The sequence below is a fragment of the Pseudopodoces humilis genome, chromosome 6 (genome assembly GCF_049639895.1).
Source record: "Pseudopodoces humilis isolate 2021_Gansu_Grassland_sample_001 chromosome 6, ASM4963989v1, whole genome shotgun sequence".
In the NCBI taxonomy this organism is placed as follows: Eukaryota; Metazoa; Chordata; class Aves; order Passeriformes; family Paridae; genus Pseudopodoces; species Pseudopodoces humilis.
In genome coordinates, this window is record NC_142205.1 from 49,299,943 (window position 1) to 49,321,058 (window position 21,116).

The following is a 21,116-nucleotide window of genomic DNA, read 5'->3' on the forward strand; positions in this document are numbered from 1 at the left end:
TTCCTCCACTTTATATACTGAGCATGATGTCATGTGGTCTGGGATAGCCCTTTAGTCAGTTTGGGTCACCTGTCTGGGCTGTGTCTCCTCCCAACCTCCCACACACCCCCAGTTTCCTCACCACTGTGGCTGTGTGAAATGCAGAAAAGGTCCTGACTCTGTAAACCATTCTTAGCAGTAAAAAAACCATCCCTACATTATAAGCCTTGTGTTCAGCACAAATCCAAAACCCAGTCCCAAACCAGCCACTGTGAAGAAAGCTAACTCTGCACCAGCCAAAATCAGCACAGAGGTTCAACAAGGCCAAGTGCCAAGTCCTGCCCTTGGTAACAACAGCCCCAGGCAGCGCTACAGAAAAGCTGCCTGGAGGAAAAGGACTTGGGGATGCTGGCTGACAGCAGCTGAACATGAGCCAGCGTGTGCCAAGAAGGCCAATGGCATCCTGGCCTGGATCAGAAATAGAGCAGCCAGCATGACTAGGGAAGAATCTCTTCTTGAATTAATTACAGTCACACAGGTAAACATGACGGAGTGCTATACTTAGTAATTACTAGTCAGGTTATATGCAGCATTTTATCTCTTTTTCACTTGTTTCTGAAGGAAGAAAACTTGGTTTCAGAATGCTGGGCATAATTTAAAAATAGACAAGGCTTGAAGTCCCCAGGAAAGGCATGAAGTGCTGACTTCCACCCAATCCCTTGCACCAGCGTGTAGTGCCAGGAGAGGGCAAGTGTATGGGCATGTGAGCAGTGTTGGGGGCTGTGCTTGTGGGTGTTGATGGAACCAACAGGTCAAGCACCCACAAAACAAGCAGGGTGTTGCATGTGGTAAGAAACATTCTGTCACAGCACTTCTGACTTACTGATTTTTGTTTTCCTATCAGCATGATTGGCACATTGTCCTTGGACACAGTGAAGTGAAAGCCATTCCAACAGATTAATGAGTAGCCAGACTGTAAAACTAAGAATTCAGGAGAAGATACAGCCACAGCCACACAGTCAGCATGCATTTGTTAAACAGGTTGCAGAATCCCATGTTTTAGTGGATGAGCTGGGCTCTTGTGTCACTGAAGTTCATCACCAAAGCCTTCATGCTCTCACTGTGTCCCTGCTGTTGTGAATTCAAGAGCCACTCTCTCAATTTCTCTTTGCACCTACAGTGCCACTGAGAGTAGAGGGTTTGGAGGGCAGCTTCCAGGGAGGTGGAAAAAGGGAAATAGCTTCCAGACAGGGCTGTTGCTTTTGTCCCATGATGAGGACAGCCACAAGTGGGCTGCAAAAAAGGGTGGGGAAGAGCATGACAAAGGGGTCAGGAAGATGGAAGCACTGAAAGAGTGAGGTTTCATCAGATGAGTGGTTCACTCTCATTCTAGCACTTTTTCTGATTAAGGGGTGGGACTATGAGCTGGGAGGCTTGGCTAAAAGACCAGAGAAATCCACTTGTGGGAGCACTTCACACAACCAGCTTCCAGTGTGCTGGAGAGGACTTGTGGTACCAGCAGCCCAGCTGCTCTGGAGGTGACTGAGTTCTTGGCGCAGAAAATCAGTGGTGGCAAGATTCATCAACATGAGCACAGCAGGCAAAGTATGCAACGGTTTGTAATAGGAAAGTTTCTTTGCTGCAGCTGAGTAATGCATTTTTAAATGTGAATTCTTTGCAGGAACACTGTAAATCCTGGTGGTATAGCACAGATTAGAATTTAGGATGAAGCTGGTACAGAAGAGCTGCCTTTATTTGCAGGCTGCTGTAGTTTCCTAGAAAATGGTTGTTAACTCTTCAAGGCAATAGTTTATTTGAGGCAACAAAAGGTAACAGCACCAGAATAAGAGTAACACCCTATGTTAGCAAACCGTTTTTAATCTCTGATTGGATAGTTTAAAATATGATAGAATATACTAAGTCTTAGATCAATGTATTTATCTGCTCCACAAGTTTCCATTGTGAGATCCTATAGTAGTTTAAACTATTTTTAGTTTATTTATTCTATCAGCTTGTTTTCTAAAAAGAAGATATAGCTAATATTGTGTTCAATTTCACGGTGAACTGTGCTAGCATTAGGATAGTCATTAAATTTGAATATGCATATAACATAACAAGTCTCAAACTTTAGTTTATGAAGACCAGAAGTAAAGTTCACATGCAATGAAATACTGAGCTTGGATTGAAGTGAGTAGTTACATCTTTGCTAGAAATGAGATGACAAGAGAAATGGAGGTTGATACCAATACATGTTCCTTCTTGCACTGCTGGTGAGATGCTAGCAGATACCCAGGGACCTGCAAGAGAAATTAAGGGGCAAACAACTAGAAATAGAAAACTGAAATAAGGAATGTGCCTTAAGCTAGTACCAGGATCATTTGCTCTTACTGCCAGCTGTCCTCACTATTCTAAAACCAAAAGAGAAAGGAAAAAAAATGCTCTTTTTAACTCTGAGTTACTGCAAGTGCAAAATTAATTGTAGCTTACTTGCAGGTAAATTCACCAAGTTCAGTCCTCTATCAGCATTAGTGGATTACATATTCACAGTAAATGAAGTGTTATGATATAGCTTAACTGCTTTGATTTCACTGTGTTTACCTTGGAATCACATGGGAGTTCCAGTGCAATTTATGTAACCAAGCAGCATAGTCCTTGTGTCCTGTGTAAGGGTGTGTTTCTACACATGCCCTCTCCTGCAGCAGTAACTCACATGCCTGGTAGAACACACTAGCAGAGAAAAAACTGTTAAGCTTGTCTTAGCAGATGACATGGGTGATAGTGTGCTGTTGCTACATCTCTGGGATCCTGTTGCAACCCATAAAAGCTCACAGGGATGAGACAGTCATAACAAAACATAGTTAACTAATGTCTGATTAGGAGAGATTTGTTTGTTCTCAGCAATCCATACTTCTTGGCCACTTTTGTTCTTGGAAACACTACATGTCCTTTACATGTGCAAGTCATGAAATCATCTGCCTTCTTTTTTTTTTTTTTTTTAAAGTAAGTTTCCTAGAAAATGCTGCCCTTTGAAATGTGACCTTTGACCACACCTGTGAATTTTTCACTAATCGCCCTTGCATCTAAACATTAAATTTAAATTTAGTACAAATATCTCTTGAGGCAGTTTTTTTCAAAGCATTGTACCCATCCCACTTCTGTGTCTGGCTGCTGAAAGTCTGCTATTTTGTATGTTCAATATTTCCTAGTAATTATTTTTTTTGTTACCACTTTTCCATTTCTGGATAATCAGACATTATTTCTATTTCTTCTTCAAAAGGTTTGATACTAAAAATTTTTTTGTTGTTGTTTTCCCTTGCAAATTTTGCAACACACTGGTGTTAAGTTGTCCTGGTCACACAGGATAAATATGCATGTGCTAAACTGAGGGCTTCCTGGATTTGATTCCCCTCCATTTCCTTCTCAAGATAATGCCATCTGAACACTTGTAGTCAGTAGACTTAACAGAATGACTGAAGACTTTATAGTGTGTTACCCAGGAAAATCATATTTCAGGTTGTTTAAAGACTTAGGGTGAGATCTTTAAACACCTCCAAGAAAGAGCAGCAATTATGGGGGCAGAGAGGTCCCACTGCTTTTGAATACAGTAGGATTGAGCTTGCAGTGAGGAAACCTGTTTGAGAGCTCAGGATGAGGTGTGGACAATGCTCTTCTCTTTTCTGAGGGCATTTTTCTCTCAGTGGAAGATGGTCAGAGGAGCCCTTAGGTCATTACCAGGACAAAGCCTGAAGAATTAATGGACAAACTTCAGTCTAAGTGATGAAAAAAAAATACCGTCTTGGATAGTTGGATAGTAAATCCACCAGAGTTAAATATCCCTTCTGAGAAGGAGGGTACCTTAGCATGGATAATACTGCACATGAAGGGACGGTTCAAGATTACCTCTTTGTAGTGCTACATCAGTTTACACAGCTGTCCTTCAGCCATCACCTCATGGATGAACTTGGGCTCCACTAGAATGCTTATAAATCTGTACTAGGCTCTGAATTCCATTTTTAGCAATTTTGTTAGTTCACAACACAGACTGTTCTAGACAATACAGACTTTATTACAGCCTGATAAGTGACATCATTTAGTGTGCCATCTTCAAGAAGATAAAAATAGACAAGTAACCCAACATAGCAAAAGAAATTGACCAAGGAAGTTAGCAAAGGAGCAATGAGAATGGGTATGGTATCCCATTACCTAGGAGACTATTACACATGCATCTGAAAACCTGATGTGACAGAAATATGATAAGCAAAGTCAGACATGATCTTGGTGGGGGGAAAAAATAGGCTTACACTGACCTTTGGTGTTGACTTTTTTGTTGTTTCATTTGGGTTTTTTCCCCTGTAGTTTCCCTCTCTTCTCCACAAATATGAACAGGAGTTTCACGTGCAGAAATGGAAGAAACTGTCTATGTGAGGACTTGAAAATGCCATTCCTGTTTTCTTTGCTCTGTTTGCAGGTTATTAAATGCAAGGCAGCAGTGCTGTGGGAAGCCAATAAACCATTCAGTATTGAAGAAGTGGAAGTTGCCCCACCAAAAGAACATGAAGTTCGCATGAAGGTACTAAAAATAAAATTTAAAACAACTTGTATGACTTGCATTCTATCTTGCTTTAATCAGAATTAGTTCTATAAATTTTTAAGACCCAGTGAGAAAACGTTCTATTAGAAAGTAGTTACTAATCAGTTAGCTCCTATGGAACATGTTTAAAGTCATTAATTTCATAATGAGGTTATTAAGAAAAAAAAAGGTTTTCAGGGTTGTATTTTTTGTTTACTGACAGCTGCTTTTCTAATAGGCTGAAAAAATGACAATACAAGGCAAAAAACAGAATTTCCAGTTGTGTGGAGCAAGAAAATTTCTTTTACTTTGTTTGAATCAGTGCTAGGAAATAGCTCATTAGCCTGGGAGCTTCCTGTTTTTTACCTGGATATTGGCCTCAGTGGAATTCAGCAGCTACCTTAATCTTTGAGCAGTTTCAAGGTTTAAAAACATGAGGAAAACCCTCTCATGGGGTTGACAAATCCATTTGTCAGAATAAAAGTTGTAAACACATACCTGAATATTTCAAATGAAATAGTGCTGTTCTAGCTGCAAGAAAAGGCAAAATGTCATATAAAACACTCTGTAGCTTAATTTTTTTTAAAGTAACATATACAAAGATTTTAAGTATATGCACAGTACAATAATATAATTGCTATGTGATTATCTAGAATATAAAATCATTGTATAAGACATAATTTATATAAAATATCTATTATATATTGTCATATAATCTAAATATCATAAACATAATATATACACAATATTTCTATATTTATAAATAATATGTGATGGTTAATTTGTATTTACATTATTTTATAATATTTATATAATATTACACACTTTCCTTTTAAGTATTTATATATAAATACTAGGAATAATTTAATTTACTCTGTTCTTCCTATATAATTGTATTGCTAAATCATTGATTCTACAGAAAATCCATTGGACTCCCTATAGAGCTCAGTACTGCATAGCAAACATTCACAAAGGAGCTTTGGCCTGTAGATTAAAGACTAATAAATACCATGAAAACCTTAAATCAAACAACTAAATTTGTTTTACCTGTAGATTTATTGCATGCAAGCTGGATTTTGGAGACAAGCAAGGGGCTTCTCCAAATGTAGAATATCGTTTCACTTCTGCATATGACCTGACATAGTTAAAAGCAGAAACATTCTTGTCTTTCCTGTGAATCAGGTCGTGGCCACTGGGATCTGCCGCTCTGATGACCATGTGATAACTGGTGCACTGGTTATGCCTTTTCCAATAATTCTTGGGCATGAAGCAGCCGGTGTTGTGGAGAGTGTTGGGCAGGGAGTGACTTCAGTCAAACCAGGTATGATACAGCACTGAAAACAAACCCTCTGCTGAGTTTCTAGACTCCTCCTTAGTTCAAAGATTGTTACATTTGTTAGTATTTTTACTGCACAGGAAAATAGTCCAATTTCAGTTTTTTCAAGGATACCTCAAAGGACACAAACCTACTGTTTATGCCTTTCTGCACCCCCAGTATTGGTTTACTTTCAGATTTTCTACTCAATTTCTTTTGGTTTTGGCAAAAGCATCTGCAGCTTGCTTTCCACCTACATAGTGCTTTTCCTGTTGTGGGACTAAGAATGTAGAGTCTTTTCATATGAAGTTGTTTTTCATATGCTTTGCTGTTCATATGAATTCAGGCATTAGCTGCAGGTTCTCTGAACACAGTTTATACAGCTCACCTTTCTCAAGAATAAGGCAAAGCAAAGCACTAGATGACAAAATGTCAAAGCACCTTTTAATTCTCCTAACAGCTAAATAATCCATTGACTTCAGCTGATCAGAATTTAGGTCTTACTTCACCTCAAAAGCATCAGGGCACAACTGGGGTGCCCACCCTGCTGCAGGCCTTGCATGTGGGCAGCACCAGTGCGGGTGAGGCAGCACTGCTCCCCGAAGGCTGGGTTGCTCTCAGGACACTCATCTGGACCAGCTGCTCCTCTCCCTATGTTCTCTTTGAACCACAGTGCAGAGACGGCCAGTGAAAGATGACAATTTTCAGCCAACTGCTACAAGATGAGATGGGATTCTTCTACACTTTTACAGGACTGAAAAAGTTCCAACAAGGGCTAAATTATTAAGAGAAAATATGCAGTGAAAAAAAATTTATGCAGAATCACTCAATTTCTAGGCATTTTGTTATGATACCTGAGTAGCCCACTTTCAACACTTCTGTACTTCCTGTGTCTTTGTCCATACTGACAAATATGAAGTCTGTCCAAAGTAGGTTGGTATGTGTAACAAAAAATTTTATTAGAGATTTCTGCTTTAACTCCAAACAAATATGCATATTTCAAATTTCAGTGACAGCTCTAGTTGCTTTTTCTCTTATGTCTGGGTTCATAAATCTCTCTGTTGTCTAATTCCAGCAGCTGCCCCATGTTTCCAGGTGAGCTGAAATAGCAGGCCTGAACACATACATGCACAAAATCACATTTCTCAGATGTTGCTTAATTTAAACCTCCAAGTTCTAAAAAAAAGGCTTCAACTTGTGCAACATTTCTTTAGCAAAATGATTACTAAGCCCATATCACAGTTCTAAGTTAGCTCAGGGTCAAGGTAGTGGGGGCATTTAATGTTCTGTAGGTATTTTTCATTTTTTGGTGGAAATCAAAAATTTCTCTTGACTTTCAATGTGTCAAAGATTAGCCACATCTTAAAACTGACAAATCATAAACTAATATGTATTAGGAAATACATGCTTAGAGATTATTAGGTATTTACCATATATCATTGCTGTGGAAATTGCCTAGGAGTAAAAAATTGCACTGGGAAGTTATGTGCTACTTTGTTAATCACATAATTGTGCTAGAGAATTAGAGATGCTGGCTTAGACTGTGTGTGTCACTGCTTCTCAGACAAGTATTTTAACTACATTTACTCGGTGCAATAGTAATAGGACTGCTAAAGAGCAAAGTTGCTCAAGAGGACTGGCAAATTAATGCTTAATTCCCCATTCTTCATATGCATGGTTTACAGCCCAGTTATCTTGGCACTCCAATCTGCGATCCTAGTTCCTTCTTTTTATACAGAAGATGCAATAAACTGCTGAGTAAGTACTTCAGAAGTGTCAGTAGATAACATGGTTTTATGACATAGGTCTGACTCTGTTCTGTGGAAAGACACCAGAAATTTTGCATATCAAAATTAGTTGTCATAACTTTGACCTAATTATATCTTTTATATAAAACACAGAGAGATGGTTCATCTTACAAATGCAGTGGAAGGAAATAGAACCATCGCTGCACTCCTATTGCATATTTGCCTTGGGATTAAATACACTTGCTTCATGTTTTTACCTGTATGCTTCTTGTTTGCCTTTTTTAATCCTCTGTCATTACTGTTTTATTTCTAGGAGACAAGGTTATTCCACTCTTTATTCCACAGTGTGGGGAGTGCAAGAGCTGCTTAAACACCAAGAGTAACCTGTGCAGTAAAACTGAGTGAGTTTTCCTGGATTACTTACAACCCTAATTCGATTTGACTTTATCCATAACTGACTGCAAACAGCAAATTTCACTTGCCATTATTTCTGGTCATCTTTCAAACAGCCTTGGTACAAGAGCTGGATTAATGCCTGATGGCACCAGCAGATTCACCTGTAAAGGAAAAGCAATTTACCATTTTCTTGGTACAAGTACCTTCACTGAATACACAGTAGTGCATGAATCTGCTGTGGCCAAAATCGATTCTGCTGCTCCTCTGGAAAAAGTTTGTCTAATTGGCTGTGGATTTTCAACTGGTTATGGGGCTGCTCTGCAGACTGCCAAGGTAAATACTGTGGTGGGTGTTTCTGATATTTTATGGTGTCTGTTCAAGGTTGTGTAGCCTACAAGTGGGTTGTCAGCATGGCAGCCAGGAGGTGTAGACTCTGTTTAGTTCAGTGTGGAAAGAAGATACTAGTTCTTTCCTACTTCAGATTCTGTCTCTAGGGTACTCAGAAGTCTTAAAAAAAAAAATCTTCAAAAATCCAGTAAAATTATTTATTACATCATAGTTTTATCACCCCTAGAAAAATGTTACAACAGTTACAAATGTTACAACATTTATTTATTGTAACTGAAGTCTAAGAATATATAGAAGCCTATATAGGCAACACTCACAATTGTAGCAATATACGAATGTGAGTTTTAGAGCTGGCACTGTCTCCAGTTGAATGACACTACAGATCTTAACACCACTGGAACATACAGCGTCATAAAAAAAAAAAAAAGGTGTGTCTAATCCTGAAGCTGAGACATATAATGAAAACCTGGTCTCAGGAGTGTATTTTAGGGACAATTTCTTTTAGTCACATGTAGCATTATAACAGTACAGCTGGCTACTGCACTAGCTGTACTAGGTATGAATATGCAAATTCCTTCTCAGCAGGTAATCTCTAAGCTGCAAGAAGTGGCTTAAGTGAAATCACGTTGATAATGAGGAAATGCATGGGACTTTCCCAAGCCTGTAACAATATGTCATGTTTTCATGGTTGTTGTTATTATAGGTGGAACCAGGCTCCACCTGTGCCATCTTTGGCCTCGGAGGAGTTGGCCTCTCCGTCGTCATGGGCTGCAAGGCAGCTGGAGCTTCCCGCATCATTGCCGTGGACATCAACAACGACAAGTTCGCCAAGGCCAAGGAGCTGGGAGCCACCGACTGCATCAACCCTAAAGATTTCAATAAGCCCATCCATGAAGTGTTGATGGAAATGTCCGGTGGGGGTGTGGACTACTCCTTTGAGGTCATTGGCCGTACGGATACCATGGTATGCAACCAAAGATGGGGTGACAGGAGGCATTAGCTCATTAGCACTCTCTTCACCAGGCCACCAAGCACCAAGGAGGAGGAGCTGAGAGCCACTGGCAGAGTACCAATCTAACTTCAAACCTTTCAAGTCCAGCTACTGGCCACTGAGATGCAGGGACAGAAGCATGCTCAGAAATTTAGGAAAGGGAACTTCACTGTAGTGCCTGGCCAAACCAGGGTGGCTACGTTTCATATAGCCCATTATCTGCTCTCCAAAAATGGCTTAGCACCAATAGTTTATACAAAATAGGTGAGAAGAGCAAAGCTAGGATATGCTTAACCAGTGAGAGCAGATACAATGGTGTGAGCAGATACAATGGACAATTTTTTATGTGGTTTCATTTACAAAAAATTAATTGCAAGCAGAGTCCTGAGAGGAGGAGATGGAGTTTGTGCCCCAAAGACAAATCTTGCCTGACTTTGGGTGTCCCTCTGTTTCTAATGCAGACTGCAGCCTTGGCCTGTTGCCAGCATAACTACGGAGTCAGTGTGATTGTGGGAGTGCCCCCTGCAGCACAAAAGATCACTTTTGATCCCATGCTCCTCTTCACTGGTCGCAGCTGGAAAGGCTCCGTCTTCGGAGGTAAGGACTTGGAAAGATGTGATTTAACTGGCTTGGGAATCTTGTAAATAATCTTGAATGAAACAGGACATATAAAATTAATTGCTTAGGCTGTCTTATTGGAAGTATTGATGGCTATTTTGCTGACAAAGAAGTTGAAGGAGAATTAATTAGTGGAACTTAGTGAATGGCAAGAGAAGGAAAGAAAAAAAACAGAAAGGGAGAGAGGGAGGGGGAAGAAAGGGAAGAGGAGACAGAGAGAAAGACAGAAAAGAAAGAAGACAGAAAATAGAGAATAAAAGGGAGGAAAGAAGAAAGAAGAGGGGGAAATGAGAAAAAAGGGAGAGAAGCAAAAGAGAAAAAGAAAATTAGGGTGAGGGGAGGAAGGAGGATGGATAAAAATAAAGAGGAAGAAAATAGATAGGGAGAGAGATAAGAGGAGATAAAGGATAGAAAATAAATGGGTGAAAAAGATAAAATCATAAAGAGGGAGAGAGGACAGAAGGAGGGGAGAAAAAGAGCAAGTGCAAAAAGGAGAATGAGAGGAATAGAAGGAGAGGGGAGAGACAGCAGGAGAGATGGAGAGTCAGGACAGTAAAGTACATCAGGGCTTATACTCAGCTGATTTCCACAGAGGTCAGACCCCAGCTTAGTCCCTTGCCAGCTGCCAACAGTCCCTTCCCATTCTTGCTCTTTTTGGAGCTCTCTCAGCAGTCCCACACTCAGCAAGTCCTAGCTCACACAAAGGCCACAGGAAAGTTGTTTCCAACAACAGGTTTTCCCACTTGTAACCAGTTCCTCCCATGTATTCAAAAGACACCTGAATAAAGCAGCAGAGACAAATCAGGTTCCTCTGGAAGGGCATCCTAGGATTTATGACAGCTTTACCTAGTGGTGCTTGTAAGAATAGAGAGACACATCTACACCCACTCCCCAGTTTTGAGCAGAAAATCAAGTTTCTTGATTAAATTAAAATTATTAATTAACTAATTTAAAACTTACCAACATGGATGTCAGCACTCTGGATTTTGTATGAAATGTGATTAAGCTGAAACAGTATTTCATGTGGGGGCAACTTTGGATTCTGTAAAGACTGACATTTGTACTGATCTTCTGCTGGGTTTGTCACATGTGGAATAGCTGCACTTTGTCCCATGTTTCTTGCTGGCACGCTGTGTTATAAAGGTAAAGCCATGCTGCCACATTTCATCCTATTACTCTGCTATAGAAAGATTATCTAAAAATTTAAGCCACCCTGGGTTTTATGTATTTTCAAAAGCATTTAATTTCTTTTTTTTTTTCAGGCTGGAAGAGTAAAGATGCAGTTCCCAAACTGGTTGCTGACTACATGAAGAAAAAGTTTGTTCTGGATCCATTAATAACTCACATACTACCTTTGACAAAGATCAATGAAGGATTTGATCTTTTAAGGACAGGAAAGAGGTAAACATTGTTTCACTGTAAAGGTTCTGTATAAATAACCTAAAGGAGATGTATGGTAAGACAAAGTCTGACTTCACGGCAGAGAATGGGGAAGGCAGCCCAGCATGCCCCTTAATCCCTCCCAGTGTATTCCCATGGTTTTGCAGCTGGAGTAATAAAGCCAGCAAACCTTCAGCTTTTGAAATGCAGCGGGACCTTGCAGAAGAACTTTCCTTGCAGAGGAACTTTGAGATTCTATTTTGAGCAGAGACACTGGGTGGTAGAGGGGGAAAAGACTACACAATTGAGGAAGTCTCTTCTCAGCACCCACTGGAAAAAAGCATACAACCAAGGGAGCATGGAAGTGCCAAGCTGTAGAGTGCCAAGGGTTAGTTACATCGTATTCCAAGAAGCTTTTCAGGGTGAGGAGCAGGAACACAGAGGTAGCCTATTCTTCTTGTGATTTAGGGAACAGAGTCCCAGTCCAATTGGTCCTAAAGTCACTGGGTACTTCACCTTGAACTTCAGAGCTTTTTTAAAAGGAAAGTACTTGATATATATTGCAAACTCAGAATTTAGCTCTTGTGCTTTCCTAAAATATTGTGAAAGTTTAGGTCAGACTGTTTTCACAGGGTATTGAAACTGGAAGTATTATTTGACAAGGTTCATCATGGGAATTGAAAATTGTCCCTGACAGAAGTAGGAAATACATTTGTATATCTTAGTATGTGTGTAGACTACCCTTTTTGAAAGTTCTAGATGTTTATAACTTACAGAGCCTGGACAATTACATTCATGATTTCTTTTCATTGTCATTTGCTAGCAGTTATTTTAGATGTTACTCTGAATATAAAAAGCAAGTAACAGAAGAATTTCAGCCTCTGAGGTTTGTTTTCAGGTTCTAACAGTGCAGCACACACTTCATTTTTTCATTGTCCTTATTTTACATAGGCTACAAATGTTAGTTTTAGTTTTCAGTATAACAAACAGGAAAGTGATAAGGACAGAGATGCCAGCAGCTTTGCTAGGATACTGATAGTCAGCCTGAAGATAGAGGCACATTGCAGCTGATCATTCTTACAAAGTATAGTACTTCAGTGTTTCAGCACAGAATAAGCTGTACCAGTTACCCTGTAATTAGAAAGATGTTTCTAAGCCCCTCTCTGAGGAACTTCTCAGACTGTAACTGGTAATTAATTACTATGAGCCCTGGGCTTCATCAGCGAAGGCTTTGCAGTCTTCTGTGAATTTTGTTCTCTACATCTGAAGCAAAGTTTGCACATCCTCTCTGTCATTTTGCTGCAAGCTGGGGCAGGGGCAGGCAGGGAGGGAGTACCTGTTTGACAGCAACAGCACAGGTTATCAGAGAAAACAGCAGTATTCAGCTGATGTCAGACCAGGGGATTTTCTAGTCACTAACTTGTCATTTTATATTGCAGCATCCGCAGTGTCCTGACGTTTTAGGATTGCCAGACATTAAACAGCAGATGGCTTAGCACCAGTATGAACTTCACCATCCTCCAATACAACTTATATGAAATGCAAACCAAGACTTTCCTGAAAGATCTACCACTTCCCTTGAATAAAAGGATCAAGCTCAAATCCCACACTTCAAGCACAGAATTTATAAATGAAACCATATTTTTTTCTTCTACCTATTGCTCCTCATTCTTGTATTGTGCTGCAATTTTTTTTTTAGCCAGTTATGAATTACAGGACTTGCTCCTGTCACAGGTGTTACAAAAAGTTTGGATTTTTAAAAATTACTTATAATATGCAATCTTTTAAAAGGAAGGAAATTGTTTCTTTGGGCTTCCATAACACTGCAAGCTTAAGGAATTCATACATGCAGTTCAACAAACTCTAGATTAGAACTGTGTATCCATCCTGATCGACTGTATCATTCCAATGCCTAATGAGCAAGGAATAATATAGCAGAAATTAAAATTTATGGTGAACATGTGTTTGAATTAATAATTTAAGTAAATCATAGGCTTAGGTACTGGAGAATGTCTCACCACTCAGTATTTTACCAGATTAACACTCCCAAACATTTTATGTAAAACTGGTGTTTGGTTGTTCTGTGTTGTGGCTTTTATTTGGTGTTTTGGGGTTTTTTTACCTTTATGCCTCTTTCTTGGGGTTGTTTTAATTGTTGATCATTGTGGTTTTAAACCTTTGGCCAATTTAGACAAGTGCCTCTAATGTTTGGGAAGCAGTGTGAAGAAATACAAATGTGCACCAAGTATTGTTTTTTGTTTCCATTATACAAAGGGGAGGCTTCTGATGTATGAATACAGAATAAATGGGAAGAAAGAGGTGACTGGTAACAATTTACAACAACGCAAACATAAAGCATCTTACTGTTTTCTGAATTTGCAATGTGGAAACAAGAATAGAGGCTATTTCTATCTTGGCAAATATGGTCAACATTGACATATTTTAGCATGGATTAATCAGAGCTTGCAGGCACTCGCACACATGGCAGCTGGGTAGAAGAACCTGTGAAGCAAGGGAGCTATGCTACTGATGACTTACCTGTTTGTGTCAGCAGAAAGATTCTTTGAGTGGCCCAGATAGTTTAATGACTTGAGGGCAAGAGATCACAGTTTAATGATTTGAGGATCAAGAGATTACAGTTTAACAGAAAAAGATCTTTAAATATGTCTATAAACTAAACTTACACAGCAATTGAGAGCTGAACTTCAGTCATCAGTGTAAAAGAGCTAAAGAACAACAAACCTCGCAATTCTATCATCTTCAGGATGATGCAAAGCCCATTTTTGTGGTTGTTATCTGCCAAGCATAGTAAACACCAGCTGTTAGTATTTTTAGTAGGATAGTTGCTGGAGCCCAAAACAATTAACCCATTAAATCATTCTTATTAGGCATATTTTATAAGGCAGCCATCTAGATCTGTCTTCACATGGAGGAATGAAGTGTATTCTGACTGGGAAACAACAAAAAGTTCATACTTTCCTAGCATATTTTGCCCTGCAGACCCTCAACACTCAGCTGAAGATTGTGTGGTTGTATAGCTTGGACAGAAGGTTTCTCATGGCCTTTCCTAATGACTCTCTGGCTCTGAGGTACTCCAGGAGGGTCCAGGAGTTCTGGACAGCTCTTGCACAACTCTGTGTAAGGCTCCATTTCAGAGCTTTCCTGGGAGTGAGTACAGACCACATGCCGACCAACTGTCCGCTAGCACATGATGACACCACAAAAAATCCACAAAAGACATGAAAAATACAGTAATTTCCCAAGAAACAAACTAACTATCAGACAAAGCACAAATGGTGTTTCCTCAGACCTTAAACTATGGCAGTGTTTAACTGAGCATCACTTGGCTTTGTGTACAACTGAGCACTACCATGTTTCTGCTCTCCCACCACATCTCACCTACCCAGACACTCCCCCAGGAAATGGCACATGCTCCACTGTACAGCTTTATTTTCATATGCTTTTAAGATCACACTCCCTGACAGTGCATCAAAGCCAAATGATCATTCCCACCCAACTTAATCCCCTCCAGTGCTTCCAGGTTATCAGATGGAGGCCACAGATCCCAGTAATAAAATCTGTGCTACACAGGTACCTAGGAGACAACAAGCCCATGCTTTGTTCAGGGGTTATCGCATCTTTGGACAAGTGAAAAAAGTTATTCTGGACAAGTGAAAAATTTTTTTCTCTAAAAAGCTGCATAAATCACACTAGAAGTCAATATAGTTTTATTTCTTTTTTAATGCAGCAGGTTGACCAGGCTGAATACTGAAAATCTTTAAAACTTCATTCTAAAACTCCTTATTCTTGGAAAATTATACATCATCATAATTCATTATCTGATTGAGGCTACCAGAGGTATGCAACCAAATGTTTGAAAAAGTAGAAATTTCTTGAGAAAAAGTCTGAAATACAGATTAAAATGATCCACAAGTGCGTGTCTGCTCTAGAGCCAGCTGCTCACCTCCAAGACAGGAGCAAGTTACCACCTCAAGTCTGGGTTGACCAGCAGGGCTGGGGAGCTGAATGCCAAGCAGCACTTCCATGTGGCTGGGACCACTGTCACACCACAGGGCTGCCATGCTCTGTGAAAGAGCTCAGACACCTGCTGGGGTAAGATAGAGCAGGTGGGCTGCATCCCTGAAGCTGGTGATGGGATCAGGGAACTTGAGAGCTGGGGCTTGGCCTGCCAAGTCTAAGTCCTGCAGCTGCTACTGACTTTCCTCCTCAGCCCATGAAACAGGTTTGGGGTATTCAGCAGCAAGCACCAGCATAAACCTCTGCAAGCAGTCAGCTGAACACATGAACATGGGGCTGACGTCTTCCCAAACGCAGAAGCAGTTCCCAAACACACACAGTGTTCATCTTAGCCTGGTCCACCAACAAGTTCTTGCTCATCCTGTATCCCCTACACATCAACTTGTCCAATGCCTCACCAGAAAACAGCTCTGGAGGCAACCTGAAGAACCCAGGGTGTGTGAACCCACAAGCCAGGTTACACAGAAGTGATGTAATTGTGTCCTTGGAAAACCAAGTCCTTTCTTGACAGACTTTCCCCTTACCGTTCTGGTGAAAATAGAGCAATAACACAGACAGTAAAGCTTCAACCCAGAAGGCAGTGTCCACCCCACCATGTTTTCACTGCTTTTTTTTTGTTTAGGGGTTTTTTTTAATTTTTAACCACTTTGCAAATACCTTGGCATGAATGACCACGAGGTCAAATGCTCCAGCCTGGCAAAAAGGGGATGCCAAGGAAGCCCCACCAGTGCCGCAAATCTCCTCCTTTCACATCTGCCTGAAGCAACTAGAGGAGGAAAAAATCTTTCTGAATATTCTGTGCCTAACAGGCAGAATGGCCCAAGGGCAGGGTCACCGATAAAAGCCTCCCCAGAGGACTTCTGACCCCATCCATCTCCCTGCCGCTATCCAGCTCCTCCCTGTAATAAATTTTAATTATTTGTTGATCAAATTTAATATTATTACTAAAATAAAATATGATGGCTAAGTTTGTTTAAAAAAAAAAAAGCTAACATTGCAGAAACACCGAACCACAATGACCACATATCCAGCTGTGAAGGCAAGAAGCTGAAACTGCAAAGCTAAATCTGTAGGATGGTATCCAGCTGAACAAAGGGGAAATAGAATATCTCCTTATTCAGGAGAATTGCCTACCCACGACCACCAAGAGACAGAAGAAGATGCCCTAGCAACAGGATGCGCAGGCACTGATGCGATCCAGGAAGACACAGATGCAGAGACTGTATAAATAAGGGAACCTCCTTAGCCAAGGCGAGCCTTGTGCAGGACACTTAAGACGAAGTGTCCTCTGGCTCATCCCCAGCTGAGTTTTTGCTTGCTTTACTGCTTGCTGAATTAATAATAATTGGTTTTCATTAATTATTATATGAATTGACCCTTCTATTTTGTCACGACAATTTATAACACTCCCCTCAGCACTCGCTGTGCTGCCTAGCACCCAGCATCCGACACAGATTAACCAGCGCTCTCCAGCTGCGACGCTGCCGCACCGGGACTGCTCCCGCTCCACGCCTGGGGAATTCCACAACGCGGGGCTTGGGCCACACGGGCCAGAGGCAGCTTCCCTCCAGCCGGCGACAGCGACAGACACAGCTCTGCTAAGACCACATGGCCACTGCCGGAAAAGTAAGGACATCGCGTTTCCCATCCTACTTCCGCAGGTGCCCTGCTCTTGGCGAAATCCGCTGCAAAAGGCTCAGCCTGCACTCCACTCTGCGTGCCCTCTTTCTTCCCACCTTACTCCTCCTCCACCTCTTCCAAACCCCTGTGAATTTCACCAGATTCTGCTTTTGGACAACTGCACGTGTCCGTACCTGCATTAGGTCGTGCACTCCCCCTCTGTCCTGCCCAGCTGCTCGGGACACAAAATACGCAATTGCGCTGCTCGGAAAAATCCTGCTCAATCCCACTCTGTGCTCCCGCCCTGGCAGCAAAAGGAGCTCTTCAGTGGTGCCTTCTTCAGCCACTCGTCTCCTGCACTCAACCTTGTCCATGGCCATGCCCTTTTCAAGCTGCAAACTCCGCTTTGCCGATGCCAAACACCTTTGGATTCAGCGGCACAGGGTTTGAGCAATGGCACATACAAATCATCCTTTTGGCAAGGGGAGAAATTATCCAGTTGCCAGGCAGGCTGGGAGTGTTTCATAACCTCTTTTTATGTACCTTCAGCCCACTAAAAGTAAAAGTTCCCTCTTGCTTGCCTTAAACAACAGAAGCGCTCGCGTTGCTGCTGCATCTGCCTCACACACCACTTCATTTTGCCACTTCATTTTGCATTTCACTCTTCACACAAAGCCAGTGTTTACTGAACATTGTTTGGCTTCACGTACAGCTGAGTACTCCAGTGTTTCTGCTGTCCCACCACATCCCACCCAACCAGCAACCCCCAGAAAAGCACAGGACAGCTGTGTAGCTCTAGAAGTGTGTGCTGCAGTCTGCAGAGACCCGTGTTGTACGCCTCGGGCTTTGGTGATTGTGGGACAACTGTCTGGGCTTTTTGTCAAAGGTGAACCTTTCTCTGCAATGAATTCTTCTCGGTTGCTTCCAGGTTATCAGGTGCAGGGCTGCTGTTGTCTGGGCCCCCAGCAAACCTCTCTCTGTTGAGGAGGTGGAAGTTGCACCTCCAAAGGCAGGGGAAGTCCGGATCAAGGTAAAAACATCATTTCAATCTTTTTTCTCCCTTGCAGGAGTTGCTCTCCTTGTGGCTGTACCTTGGATATAACAAAATGATCTGTGTCCACTCATAGGCATTAACAGTCCAGAGAAGTTCTGTGAAAAATCTTCCGCAAACTGAGATAAAGAGAGGCTGGACTGTTTCTAGAAATCACCATTTACTCTTTCCTCTACAAACAGATTGTGGCCACAGGCATCTGTCAGACAGATCATCATGTTTTGAAAGGTTCCTTTCCCAATTTAGAATTCCCAGTTATACCAGGCCATGAAGGAGCCGGGATTGTGGAAAGCATTGGAGAAGGAGTGACCTCTGTGAAACCAGGTAACCAACACACACTCAAACACACACCCAAGATTCAGGCCTCAAATCTCTGCCAAGAGCTCAGAAACTTCCCCCTGCTCCTGAGTCAGTGGTTAAAAACCTGAGTGCACACAAATTGCACTGGACTCTCATGCCCACTTTCCCAATCTGTTCCTCCTGTAAATGAGTGGGGCACAGAGCATTCATCCTCACAGGGAAAGCAGAGGGCTCATGGTAGGTTTCTGCCCTCAGAAAGCTCAGGAGATGTGATTCAACAGGCAGTGCCCTCAGGGTCTACTGAGCAAAAGCCACCTAACAAAGATCCACTGTGTTGCAGGAGACAAAGTGATCCCACTTGCCATCCCTCAGTGTGGGGAATGCAGCTTCTGCCGGAATCCTGACTCCAACTACTGCCAGAAGTTCCAGTGAGTTTGCTTTGCCTTCCCCTACACCTACACGGGGTTGACTTTGTGACAAGTCTGACACCCCAATCAGTGCTTTAGTCAATCAAATACAAATGTTTGTACTTCCCCACAGTTTCTCTGAAACACAAAGTCTACTGCCGGACAAGACCAGCCGCTTCTCTTGCAAAGGGAAGCAGATCCACCACTTCATGTGGATCAGCACCTTTGCTGAATACACCGTGGTCCCAGAGTATGCCGTTGCCAAGATCGATGCTGCGGCACCTCTGGACAAAGTCTGCTTGTTTGGCTGTGGGTTTTCCACAGGCTATGGGGCTGCCATCAACACAGCCAAGGTTGGTATTTAGGCGTGTTTAGCACACCATGGCCACCCTCACAACCTCATCAGTCCTGTGCAAAAGAAACCTCCCCTGCTTCCTCCTCCTCCTCTTCCTGCTGGAGACTCACAGGGTCCCATCTGTGCAGGTAAAACCAGGCTCCACCTGTGCCATCTTTGGCCTCGGAGGAGTTGGCCTCTCCGTCGTCATGGGCTGCAAGGCAGCTGGAGCTTCCCGCATCATTGCCGTGGACATCAACAACGACAAGTTCGCCAAGGCCAAGGAGCTGGGAGCCACCGACTGCATCAACCCCCGAGACTTGAGGAAGCCCATCCAGGAGGTGCTCACCGAGATGACCGGGCAGGGTGTGGACTACTCCTTTGAGGCCATTGGGCGTGCAGACACCATGGTAAGGTGGCGCTTCAGCACCTTTCCTCCCTCCCAGATCATCACAGGCTCCTCCCAGCACAAAATTCACCCCCATGGGAAGGTCCTCACCTGCTGCCTGCAATGCAGGAGGCACAAAGGCCGCCTGCTGCCTTGGGGATGAAACAGCGTACAAATCTTAAAAAAGGCCACAAGCCCTCCAGCTCTGCTCCACAAGGGGGGATGTGTGTTTTCACATTACCAGGGAGGAGCAGGAATTTGCACAGAAAGAACACTCCCCTGACCAGCTCATCAGGGCTTCCTCTAATTCTCCTGCCTGTCCCATCAGATTGCTGCCTTGGCTTCCTGCAATATGAACACTGGTGTCTGTGTGATGATTGGGGAACTGGATTCTGGTTCAGAAATTTCCATCGATCCCATGCTTCTGCTGACTGGGCGTACCTGGAAAGGGACTATTTTTGGAGGTATAAGACTTAACAATGCAGTCTAAATATTTCAGCTTTTCCTTTCACGGTAGTTGACAAGTCACAGTAAGGAGGGTTTTCAAGTAGAAGACAACTAAAGAGGAGCATGCATTGCCTGCATTAAATATTAGCATGACACATGCAAATAGTCCTCTGCTTGTTTCACACAGAAACCCACTCATCCTAAAGAACAGAAAATCTCTCACAAGACTGTGCCACCAGCATTGGTCTCTCAGTCCTGACCCTCACAGTAGCACTACCCTACCAAAACACCCTTTCTCCCATTAGTTATGCAGCTGCTTTCTCCTGTTTCTAGGCTGGAAATCAAGGGAATGTATCCCCAAATTAGTTTCCAGCTATTTGGAGAAGAAATTCAATCCAGACTTGCTGATCACACACACGCTGCCATTCCCAAATGTGAACGAGGGATTTGAGTTGCTACGTGCCGGAAAAAGGTGAGACCCTGACCAGCAGGAGCCAGGTAGAGCAAACCTCAACACCTCCTCCTAGAATTCCAGCAGGCAGAGCAGGCAACACTGGCTTCCCAAAGAGCACCTGAGCCTTTGGAGGAAGCAGGGCCTCCCAGCTGAGTGGTGCCAAGAGCTGCCATAGCGCAGAGGGAAGAGCCCACGTGCAGCACAGGGAACCCTCCTGCTCATGGCTCAGCTCAGCACAGACCCTGTGGCCTTATTCCCTGAGGGTTCCCCTCAGCAGGGATTTGAAGGCTGCCCCGCTGCTGCACGTCTCATGCAGCTCAGTCAGGAAGAGGCTGGATGACAAAGAAGGGGCCGCACCCCAGGCACACCTGCCTGCCCCACTGCCTGCTCCTGAGCTGCAGCAAACCTTCCCTTCCCTTCCACTTTTCAGTATCCGCACTGTCCTGCTCTTCTGAAGGACACAGCCAAGGAAGCCAAGCAGAGGGACTAGTGCAACAGATACTCTCCTGGCCCTGGCACTTTCTCAAGCAGCATCTCCTTGTGGAGCACAAGGAGAAGAGAACGAGGAATTCACCTGTGCTGATGCCACTGCTGCTCCTGCTGTGCCTGGACAGGACATAGAAAGATGTCTCTCCCAAGAAAACACTTTTACTAATAAAGGTTTTTAAACCAACTCATCTGACACAGTGCATTGAATCAACAGAGATGCCAGGGCCTTTGGACAACTGGCTG

General features: G+C 42.6%; 2 protein-coding genes across 3 annotated transcripts; both read left to right on the plus strand.

Annotated features, from left to right (window-relative positions):
* The first annotated feature begins 1,444 nt into the window (after window positions 1-1,444).
* LOC102104684 (alcohol dehydrogenase 1) lies at window positions 1,445-13,663 on the plus strand. Of its 2 annotated transcripts, none has more exons than XM_014262871.2 (9): window positions 1,445-1,594; window positions 4,448-4,549; window positions 5,732-5,870; window positions 7,926-8,013; window positions 8,122-8,341; window positions 9,060-9,320; window positions 9,809-9,944; window positions 11,228-11,366; window positions 12,785-13,663. In XM_014262871.2, exons 2-9 carry the CDS (start codon window positions 4,544-4,546, stop codon window positions 12,807-12,809), a joined length of 1,014 nt encoding a protein of 337 aa, XP_014118346.2. In that variant the 5' UTR covers window positions 1,445-1,594; window positions 4,448-4,543; the 3' UTR covers window positions 12,810-13,663. The 2 variants fall into 2 exon arrangements, with proteins under 2 accessions (XP_014118346.2, XP_005517535.1); XM_005517478.3 differs by having other exon boundaries at window positions 1,445-1,584.
* A 3,152-nt stretch (window positions 13,664-16,815) lies between these two features.
* On the plus strand, window positions 16,816-20,406 carry LOC148184176 (alcohol dehydrogenase 1-like). The gene is made up of 8 exons (XM_088056990.1): window positions 16,816-17,009; window positions 17,932-18,033; window positions 18,237-18,378; window positions 18,695-18,782; window positions 18,895-19,114; window positions 19,245-19,505; window positions 19,812-19,947; window positions 20,264-20,406. The coding sequence occupies exons 1-8, from the start codon at window positions 16,992-16,994 to the stop codon at window positions 20,404-20,406; spliced, it is 1,110 nt and encodes a 369-aa protein (XP_087913116.1). The 5' UTR covers window positions 16,816-16,991.
* The last annotated feature ends 710 nt before the right edge of the window (window positions 20,407-21,116 follow it).